This window comes from Cyprinodon tularosa, unplaced genomic scaffold (assembly GCF_016077235.1).
Source record: "Cyprinodon tularosa strain WSP-4 unplaced genomic scaffold, ASM1607723v1 ctg212, whole genome shotgun sequence".
Taxonomy (NCBI): Eukaryota; Metazoa; Chordata; class Actinopteri; order Cyprinodontiformes; family Cyprinodontidae; genus Cyprinodon; species Cyprinodon tularosa.
Genome location: NW_024038786.1, coordinates 367091 through 378307, shown reverse-complemented (window position 1 = coordinate 378307; position 11217 = coordinate 367091). Strand labels below are relative to the sequence as shown.

The 11217-nt window shown below is 38.3% G+C and overlaps 2 protein-coding genes across 2 annotated transcripts in view; one reads left to right on the top strand and one right to left on the bottom strand.

Moving 5' to 3' along the window:
* The first annotated feature begins 231 nt into the window (after window positions 1-231).
* On the top strand, window positions 232-2641 carry upp2 (uridine phosphorylase 2). Its single transcript, XM_038285588.1, has 7 exons — window positions 232-445; window positions 544-658; window positions 751-909; window positions 998-1112; window positions 1225-1434; window positions 1528-1674; window positions 2208-2641. Exons 1-7 carry the CDS (start codon window positions 393-395, stop codon window positions 2348-2350), a joined length of 942 nt encoding a protein of 313 aa, XP_038141516.1. The 5' UTR covers window positions 232-392; the 3' UTR covers window positions 2351-2641.
* Window positions 2642-3691: 1050 nt separating this feature from the next.
* Window positions 3692-11217, bottom strand: part of LOC119783884 (coiled-coil domain-containing protein 148-like) — a 53479-nt gene continuing 45953 nt past the window's right edge. Inside the window, exons 11-15 of the mRNA XM_038285607.1 lie at window positions 10991-11131; window positions 10206-10324; window positions 4642-4759; window positions 4335-4469; window positions 3692-3928 (exon numbers count right to left, since the gene is read on the bottom strand). Of these exons, the coding sequence (XP_038141535.1) occupies window positions 3785-3928; window positions 4335-4469; window positions 4642-4759; window positions 10206-10324; window positions 10991-11131 (657 nt within the window). The 3' untranslated portion in view covers window positions 3692-3784. The remainder of the gene's footprint in view (window positions 3929-4334; window positions 4470-4641; window positions 4760-10205; window positions 10325-10990; window positions 11132-11217) is intronic.

Below are 11217 nucleotides of genomic sequence, written 5' to 3'. Positions count from 1 at the left end.
CGGTGAGTGAGGGTCAGAGGTCAACTCTATGTTCCCGCGGTGAGTAAGGTCAGAATGCGTCATACTCTGAATTCTGATTGGCTGAATCAACTACTGCACACTCCAGGATTTAATCATACCACACTGTTTATGTTTCACAGGCTGTTCTTATTTTTTTTTTTCTTTTTCAAGTATTTCTACATACCTCGACTTGCTCTGTTTGTCTGTATCTTTAGCAGAAAAGCTACTACTGCTACACCTCTTTTCAGAGCCAATCAGTGATTAGGTCAGCGGTGACCACTATATTAACTCCGTTTGGTCTCACTCTTACTCAAAATACATCGAGTGTTTGACGGTTTCTCAACAAATTTTACAGACATTTAAACATTTCTTTTGAAGAACCACCTACAGCCATGGCACCAATTCTTCTCAACTGTATGGGAAGTGAGCACAAGGACTACATCAAGTAAGTGTTTTACGTATTTAACATTTTAAGCTTTTAATCTCATATGCATTTTGGATTTAATTTCGACTAAGTTCTAATATAAGTTGAAATAATCTTAGACAACAGGTTCAAGTAAAAAATCCTTATTTGGACTCGATGGAAGAGGACATTCTGTACCACCTCAGCTTGAGCACAAAGACTCACAACCTTCCAGAAATGTTTGGTGATATTAAGGTTTGTGAAAGCATAGCTATAGGAAAAAAAAAAACCTAACATGTATGAAGCCAAACTCCCCTTTTTAACTGCATTCTCTCTGTTTCACTTAGTTTGTGTGTGTGGGTGGCAGTGCGAATCGAATGAAGGCTTTTGCCCAATTCATGCACCAGGAGCTGAACCTACCAGGAAGCCCAGAAGATATCACAGATATCTGTGAGGGGACCGACCGCTACTGCATGTACAAAGTTGGACCAGTGCTCTCCATAAGTGTACATATTCAATTTTACACAGGTTAAAAATTATGTAAATGTAGTCAGACATCTTCTAGAAGTTATTTTCCTTTTCTTTATTCTGTAGCATGGAATGGGTGTCCCTTCCATCTCTATCATGCTTCACGAGCTCATCAAACTGCTTCATCATGCCCAGTGCCGTGATGTTGTTTTGTTTCGCTTGGGAACATCCGGCGGAGTCGGTAAGACCGGATTATTGTCCTCCTGTAGATGGAGGGTTTAGAATAAATAGAGCTAAATTAGTAGATGCACCTAGAACAATCTTCTAAGGTAGTTGTAATGTGTTATCTGCAGGTCTGGCTCCAGGCACAGTCGTAATCACTGAAAAAGCAGTGGACTACTCTTTCCGCCCTCAGTTTGAACAAGTTGTTCTGGGTAAAGTTATCACTCGGAGTACAGAGCTGGATGAAGGCGTTGCTAAGGATCTTCTGCAATGCTCCTCCGAGTTGCAAAACTTCCCATCTGTTATTGGAAACACCATGTGCACCCACGACTTCTATGAAGGTACTAGGCTGAAAATATGCTCAGATTCATATTTAAACAACTGGGAATTCCCTTGAACTGATCATGCACTGAAACTCTCCTGTATCTCCATAGGCCAAGGCAGGCTTGATGGAGCTCTCTGCTCTTTTTCTCATGAGGAAAAACTGGAGTATCTTAGGAAAGCCTACGAGGCTGGAGTGAGGAATATCGAGATGGAGTCCACCGTATTTGCTGCCATGTGCCGAGTCTGTGGGCTAAAAGGTGTCATTTAATAATCAACAATTGACTCTTAGAATGAACCGATACAAGATTTCTGAACATATCTGACAATTGGTCTAAGAGATGTTACAAGACAGGCAGAAAAAACATTTCCTGCTTGTACTGTGGTTAGAGCAAGAATCTTCGACACACAGGACCACAAAGAATAGCCTCCCTGGTAAAAAACGCTATCATAAATTAATTTTTAATCGCAGTAGAATATCAAAAAATTTTGAAAAAATCCAAACTTTAACACAGCTTGAGGAAAATCTGAACCATTTACAATTTTATATAACCTCTTTAAAAAGGGAAAGAAAATAGAACATTGCAGTCAAGTCAGGGAGGTTTGTGTTGATTCTTAGTTGACAAATGGCAACAATAATGATTAAACGCTTCAAACTATGACAAACAATTCGGGACGGCTTTTGTAAAAATCTTTAGATAAGCTAGAAATAACAGTGAAGTTGCTGGAACAGCACAGTAAGCTGTTATAAATATCATCACTCATCTCTTTTCTTTTTTTTTTTACTCTTCAGCGGCTGTGGTGTGTGTTGTGTTGCTGAACCGCTTCGAGGGCGACCAGATCACCTCCCCACATGATGTTCTGGTGGAGTACCAGCAGAGACCTCAAGTCCTGGTTTCCCACTATATCAAGAAACGCTTGGGACTCATCGCCTGAATTCTTTGCCCCTCCTAACAGCTGTATAGAGCTTTGACTACCATGTGGATATGTACATACATGTACTGTACCTAATGTTAATAGTCGGATTAGACAAATATTTAAGTTTTTTATGATTTGATTGAACTTTGAACAGTATTTCTTTTACATCTATTTAAGTGTGTGTTGTATCTTTTCATATTAAATTAATTGGTATTTATGTAAGATAACACAAGTCTTTGCAATGATGTGTTCTGTGTGCTTATTTTCATAATGACAGGAATAAATAAAGAACTTTATAAAAAAAAAAAACATATAGTTTATAATGTTGTCATTTTGTTGATCCCTTGGAATATGGCAGCATGGAGCTCAAACAATACATTTAATTGTTAAATGTTATGAGTTGGATATATATATTTCATATTTACTAGTTTATGTGAAAAATGCATGTTATTGGAAAATGAAACTTCATGAAAACTGTCAATAAATATTAGCAAGCGATTTGCAGAATCCGGATGGTTACGATGACTTATCACAGCATGTTATTCACTAGTATAATATATATGAAAACATTTTATAAATGGTTAATTGTTATCTTATACTTTCTCGTGGACTTTGGAAGAGTGGGAGCTGTGATTGCAACAGCATCAACTGTTATGTAACTATGTTTTAACCAGGAATGTTCCAAATCTTAACCCAAGTAACAGACCGGGGTCAGTATGGGGCATTTTAAATGGCCTGCAGTATCAATATGCTGTTGTTGGTGTGCTGACTGTGATTTCATATCACTCTGCCTGAACTGTACAGGTGTTATCTGCTCTGATAATTGTTCATATGCACGGCTTATAAAACTGGATATGTGCCAGGAACAGTTTCCTGTTTATTCAATGAATCTGGGTTTTCCCAAACAATCTTTTGTTACCCTACAATAAATTCAGTCACTCTTTCATCTGTGATTAAACCCGCCCCAGGAAAGAATTAGAGAGCAACTGAAACTGCTTTCATTCACACTTAAAAACAGTGCAAGAAACAAACAAACAGGCTTCTTCCGTAATATCAGAATGGAGAGTAAACACTATATGAGCCTGTGTCTTTAACAGTATAAAAATATCATCAGCAGGAGCAACGTGTAAGTTAGTAAGAGGTTGACAGCATGTCAGAAAAATATCTGTCGCTCTCAAACCAAATTCATATTAAGCATATAATCAGCGGTAGGTGAGGAGATAAGGCTGATGAAACCTTCTCAACTGTTGACATTTTGAGCATATCTGTTTCAGAAGTAGCCAGTGACTCATTATTAGACTATGTCTATTGTTATAGGAGGTAAGGATTCAAAATAAAAACACACCCAAAAAGATGGAATTCCTCATTTGCATGTATTTATTTGCTTAACAGCATTAAAATCAAAAAGCTAAGAAAAATGTTGGGTAAAAGCACACTTAAGCAAACAAAGCCCTAGAATTTAAGTGTAGATTTGGTGTCCTTTCTTGGCATTTTAAGGGGCTTGATTTGGGACAGAATTTCCTTTGCGTACAGGTTCTGATGTACTCCAGCCTTTCGAAAGGCCTGCTCAGCTCGAACCCTCGGATCTGACACAATCTGTGGGACAGAAATTCAAAGAGAACACACTAAATAAATTACACATTTACTGCTTTTTCCACTAGATTATGCTCATGTTAGTTATAAAGCTTAGGGGTTATGCTCTATACGGAGAAACAGTTCTGCTGGATCCAGCAGCCACTGCAGTTTATTGACTGACATGGTGTCCTTGAGATCTTGGCTGTGTGCTGATATGAGGACAAACATTGTTTGATCAGCTACTTGCTTTGTATATGTTCCCTGACAGCATGGGTCAGTCTCAACTAAAGTGAAACGAAACCTGGACAACTGATTATAAATCAACAAATGACAGACAGGCAGAATGAATAGAATAATACTGCAGCTGGCCATTTGCATCTTTTAAACAACAGGTAAAGATGAGAGGTCAGATATTATAATGCCTCACCTGTTTGTCTGTGTACGTGTTAATACTGTAGAGAGGCCTCTGCAGCTCAAACTCTCTCTGATTCAAGCGTCGGTTCCTCCAAGCTTCAGTATCTGCCATCATCCTCTCTGGGTCGGCCTCTGCCTGCACTTCAACCTGAGATAACAGAAAGACTTAGAACATCCGACTGTCCTCTTGGATGCAGCCAAAAGGGGGCACTGATGCCTTTGCTCAGGTAAGATGGTGTCCAGTTCAACCCTTGTGAGTAATTTTAACAGACAGAACAATTGTGAGCGGCTCAAAGTGTTAAGACAGGCTAATGGTTCACCTGCTTTCTGAGAGCTTCCAGACGATCCCGTCTCTCTTGTTCCTCCCTCTGCTGCTCGAGCTCCTGCTTTTCCCTCTCCTTCATTCGTCGCTGCCACACTTGGGTGCGAAACTGCACCCTAAAGGTAACAGAGAGATGCAGTTGGACATCAGACATGGATGACACCTCTGTTCCTCAGCCAGGGCCTGAGGAAGCTTTAGCCATCATTTCACACAGGCTGAACCTGCGGGCAGCGGTGGGGTTTAATGGAGCTGCCAGAATGCTAGTCTTCTCAGAGTATCTGTTTTTATTTCTTTTTCAGGCCCCCACCTGCTTTTTGTCAAGTAAATACAGTCTAAATCTGCAGTTTATTTCAATAACAGTCTGATTTCAAACTATTAATTCTCTTGCATTGCATGTTAATCTAAAACTTAAAAAATGATATTTCAAATGAAAACACGAACATCTTATACAAACATTTGTTTTTTCTCTATGACATTAAATCAAACATTACCTTATGTTCAGATATATATATTTTTTTAAATTACGTAACAGCTTTGTTAGCTCTGAATTAATGTTAATTCAAACACACTGCACTGTCTGACATCATGGGAACATCAAAACTATTCACTGAGGATGTTAGGAACCCCAACCTCAATTTTAGGTACCCTGTACCTCAGCGATTACTCATTGGTTATAATTTCTAGATGTCTAAAAATGATATTCATTTGTTCAGCTAGTTACATACTAGTCTAAAGACCAGGAAAATCATCTATTTCAACAAGAAATTGGCTCTGTGTCAAAAAGAGATAGTCATGTTATGGTTTGTTTCGTGTAAATCTAACATGGAAAACAGAAGCAAACAACTGTGTGAACTTGGTGGCAGAAAATGAAATAAACAGTATTGGTTGAAATTGTGGTTGTGGTTGAGATATAGTATATTATATGTTCTTTCTTATGCATTTGCCTGCCTAGGGACTACGAAAGAATACTAGCTTTGTAGCTATAATCCGGCATATTTACATTTGTTTTTATACTTATGTTCATTAATGTGCTTTTTCCCTATTCAAATAAATAAATAAATGAAATGAAAAGTGAAAATGCCACTAGGAGACAACAAGCAGCTGGATGTCCATGATAGGAGATCTGGCTTTGAATAAATCTAGGTTCTGACAGATCTAATTGAAGTGACCTGGAAAAAAAAAAAAAAAAAAGCAGTTCTGCAGGTTTAGTTTCAAATCCCAGGTCCATGTGAAATGTCACAACTAACCTGATGCAACAGAAATATAAAAAAAAAAAATTGAAAACAGTCTTTATTAGCCTAAATTGGCTTGAGATCAAATGATTTAATGCTGCAGAACTAGACATATCTTATCACTGTTACCTGTCATGTCCAGCACTTTATGTCAGTTTTTAAATGTCAGTCTTGTATATTTCTTGTATATTTGTATATTTCTAGAGAGTAAACGTAATTGACTTGATATGCAGAAACCAAAAATTATAATGTAAGAGTGTTTATGAAATAGGGACCATATTTGGGAGCAAACAACATCACAAACTGGAGCTAATGTCTCATTTTAAATTGCTGAAGTAAAAGATTAAAACCAAGACACGGAAATTCTGCATTACAAATTTTAAGTATTCAGAACTTTTGTGAAAACATTTTAAACTTATAAAATTGTTATTCTGCTCCGATTACTGCAGCAGAGAGACAGATGGTCCGTATGTAGAACTGAAAGAAACAGCAGAGGCCTCTTCAAATCAATCAGCCTGATGTCAGTATTTTCACCTGTTGTGTTTGCGCATCATGCTCAGGTAATCAGTAAATCACTGTTTACAGAGCAGGCCAGCCTTGGATGGGAACTAATTAAAACTGACAGATGTCAGAGTGATGCTGTAAAAGCAGGGCTCTTTCAGTCTGTAATTAGGGTGAAATTCAGTATTTCTTAAAGGTCAGAGTGTGGCACTTCATAGAGTTTTGAGGAAACTGCTGCCAGCTAAAATGAGGCAGATCATCCCATCCAACTTTATCCATCTGGCTGTGAAAATTCTTTTAAATTACATAAAAATTAGGACTTTAATGAAAAAGTCTATCAAAAGAAAAACATCTACAAGCATGCTTAGTGTGAGGGATTGCCTTTGAGTCAATGCAATCAACTGGTTTCCCTTAGATAGAAACCTTTGAATCAGTTTGACTGTATGATCTAGTTGAATTGTCTCTGTAAAGTGCCTTGAGATGATATGTGTTTTGAATTGGTGCTATATAGATAAACTGAATTGAATTTTACATTAATTTAGCCCATACGATTTTGTCCACTGCATCATGTTAGAGTGGATAGATAAAGAGAAGCAAATAGACTATAAAAACATGACTGCTGAGTTGCTGTTATTTTTGCCTCTGTATTGAGTGACCCTCTTTCATATTTTCTCTGCATCTCATTTTCTAAAATCTATTTTGATCTCATTTGACAAAAGAAGCTTAATCCACCAACTACTGCCTATATATATATGCTATAAAAATAAGCTTGATGAACTTTACTATTAGTTTACTATTAATTATTTTAACTTCTTGCATGCATCATTTGATTTGGTAAAAGTACCAATGATATTTATCAAATATATTCTTCTTGTTAGGTTTAAAAAGTTTTTTCACGAATATCATCAGAGAACATTTTCCATACAGTAGATATAAAAATATATGTACATTTTCAAAAGGTCAGGTAACATTTGCGGGCTGTGAATGACTTTTATTTTGCTAGAGTAAAGCCAAAACTTATTCTTTTGATATAAAGACTGCACATTCCTGCTTTGGACTACGTTTGAGACATCCCCTTTTTTGTTTCTTTGTTGTTAAAAGAAATTTGATTTCAAAATACTCTGAGTCTGATTGCATACAAATGTACACTGCTTAAAAAATTAAAGGAACACTTTACACAACACAAAAACATCAGATCTCAATGGGGCAAAAAATTCTGCTGTTTATTTATACTGATATGGACTGGGTGATGTGTTAGGAACAAAAGGATGCCACATCATTTGATGGAAATGAAAATGATCAACCTACAGAAGGATGAATTCAAAGACCCCCCAAAAATTACAGTGAAAAAATGATGAGACAGGCTAGTCCATTTTGCTGAAATTTCGTTGCATCAACTCAAAATGGTATTCAGTAATTTGTATGGCCTCCACGTGCGTGTATGCATGCCTGACAACGTCGGGGCATGCTCCTAATGAGACGACAGATGGCGTCCTGGGGTATCTCCTCCCACATCTGGAACAGGGCATCACTGAGCTCCTGGACAGTCTGACGTGCAACCTGGCGGCGTCGGAAGGATCGAAACATAATGTCCCAGAGGTGCTCTATTGGATTTAGGTCATGCGAGCGTGCGGGGCCAATCAATGGTATCAGTTCCTTCACCCTTCAGGAACAGCCTGCGTACTATCGCCACATGAGGCCGGGCATTGCCATGCACCAGGAGGAACCCAGGACCCACTGCACCAGCAAAGGGTCTGACAATGGGTGCAAGGATTTCATCCTGATACCTAATGGCAGTCAGGGTGACGTTGTCTAGCCTGTATAGGTCTGTGCGTCCCTCCATGGATATGCCTCCCCAGACCATCACTGACCCACCACCAAACCGATCATGCTGAACGATGTTACAGGCAGCATAACTTTCTCCACGGCTTCTCCAGACCCCAGGCGCCAGTGGTGGACTTGCCAATTCCTGTGTTCTGTGGCAAATGCCAATCGAGCTCCATGGTGCCGGGCAGTGAGCACAGGGCCGACTAGAGGATGTCGGGGCCTCAGGCCACCCTAGTGAATTCTGTTTCTGATTGTTTGGTCAGAGACATTCACATCAGTGGCCTGCTGGAGGTCATTTTTTAGGGCTCTGGCAGTGCTCCTCCTTGCACAAAGTAGTAGATATCGGCCCTGCTGATGGGTTGTAGACCTTCTATGGCCCTGTCCAGCTCTCCTGGAAAAACTGCCTGTCTCCTGGAATCTCCTCCATGCTCTTGAGATTGTGCCGGGAGACACAGCAAACCATCCCGGGGGAGGACTGCCTGTGCAACCTCTGTAGGGTCCAGGTAGCGCCTCATGCTAACAGTAGGGACAGTGACCCTAGCCAAATGCAAAACTGGCGAAAAATAATCAGAAAAGATGAGGAAGGCAAAAAATGTCAGTGGCCTCCACCTGTAAAACCATTCCTGTTTTGATGGCCGTCTCGTTGTTGCCCCTCCAGTGCACCTCTTGTCAATTTCATTAACACCAAAGCAGCTGAAACCGATTAACACCTTTGCTACTTACCTGACCAAATCAATATCCCAGAACTTTAATTAACTTGATGCTAAACTCTGATTACAAAGTGTTCCTTTAATTTTTTGAGTAGTGTATAAATAAATACATTTTGGCACCCTGTTGGCTTATGTATTCATTCTGATAACACTGGAAATTGGATATTACAAAATGAATTTAATGCACTGAAATATAACACTATTGACATTAGGTAAGATATTACATATGCACTCAAGTAAGTAAAGAAGGAAGCAATAGAGCTGAGTGAGTCAGCAATGCCTAGCACAGGTGCAAAATAAACAGTGGAAAAATCTAAAATAAATCCTGAAAAATCACAACAATTGATAAGACATGAGTAGCACTTAGGATAAAATGTATTGTTCTTTAACTATATGCTTTATAATTTTAGGTGGGCTAATATCATTCTTGATCTGTTATAGTTAGAAGAGGAGCTCACTCAGCTTGCCTTATTGCACATATGTTTTTTTTTTGTAAGGCTTGAATTATCATTTTTGTCGTAAATCTGAAAATAGAAGAATAAGAAAATTTTGTTTAATGTAATAACCTTTCAAAATAAGACATGTATTTAAGTGGATATTTGTAAAAACTTATTATGGCTTTAGACACCTTTAATTTTGTAGAACCAGGGAAAAAAGTGATTCTTTGAACTGATAAGATTGATGATCCCTGCACCAGAGTAATCCATTAAGCAAACATTCATGTTTTTGGACGGTGGGAGGAAACTGGAGTATGTAGAGAGAACCTATGCATATACAAATATACCATACAACGTCTATAAATTAAAACCCCAGGCCAGGTTTTTAAACAAAGGATGTTGTACAAGGCATCAGATCAGTGCCATACTACCAACTATGGCACCACATGGACCTTTACAACATCATTTACATTCATTTTTAATTAATATCTTTTTAAATTAATTAATTAATTTTATTTAATTTTTATAAAAATAAATAAATGCTAACAAGGACATGTTAAGTATTTTAATGGGATCGGTTGGGGGTTAACTCAACGGAATGGGAACTAGATCCAGATAATTGTGCATCTGCACATCCCTGATTATGCCCCTCATTATATATCAATTACTACCTTATTGTATCCCCTTAATGGTTCCCGGTCTGACAGTTTCAGTAATTTGAATAGTATGTGTCTCTCTATAAATAAATACATTTCTAAAAAAACGCCATATTTTATGGTTTATGACTCAACAAACTAACATTCAAAGAAAACAATGAAACATTGAAGAGTCAAGGTCCCTCTGTCCAGCACAAACCTCTCCTTATCTCTTCTGGCTTGTTCCTCCATGACACTCCTGAGAGCAGCGAGTCTCTCCTGATCTCTCTGTTCCAGCACCTCTCTCCTCTTCTGCTGCTTTAAAGAAAAGAGCCTTAGCTGGAAATAAAAAAATAATAATTATAAATCAAGACAAAAAAACAGAAAGTTAACAAAAAGACCAATCACACACAAACTAAGTTGACTCTCAGAAAACTCCCAGGATCAACATGTCCTATTGACTGAGAGGGCAGGAATCAGATAAATATAAATCAAAAGAATGAGATGATATTTCAGTGTCTGCCCGACTATTGTGCTAAATTATATGGAACCCAATGAGGCCTGAATGTTCTCATTAATCTGACAGCGTCCCAGGTTGCTAGTTCCCCCCTTAGCAGACCCCTGAGGAGAGAGTTAATTAAACAGTCAGAAACAAACACGATCTGCTGTTATCGCACCTGTGCGTTCAATAACTAAAACGGATAATCAAAATCCTCATGTAATCATAACAGCACATGTTTACTGTTTCATAGCATCCAGGGCTTTATTTTTAGATTACTTACATTTGTTTATTGACTATTGTTCAGGTTTATTTTGAATTAGGTTTGTTCATTCTATAGCAATCAAGCAAAACAGTTTACATGAAAAAAACGTATTTTAACAATAAAATAGATCTCATTAAAGCTGTTTTGACTATATTTTTGGTACCTTTTGCTCTACCTTGGTGATTGCAAAAGGAAGTAACTGACACTTTTGTGGGACAACAAATATAGACAAAGTCCATACTTTCTCTTTCTGTTGTGATCTAATCGAGGCCTCCTTCTCCTGCTCCCTCTTTAATCTCTCCTCTACTTCCTCTTGGCGTCTCGCTGCGATGGCTGCCTCCAGTTTTGCCACCTCCTCCTGCTGGGCCCGCCATTGCTGCAACTACAAATGCACAACGGGAAGAAACAACAAAAAAGCTGATTATTATCAACAAACAGCTTTCATTTTACTAAATATCAAAAGTACAT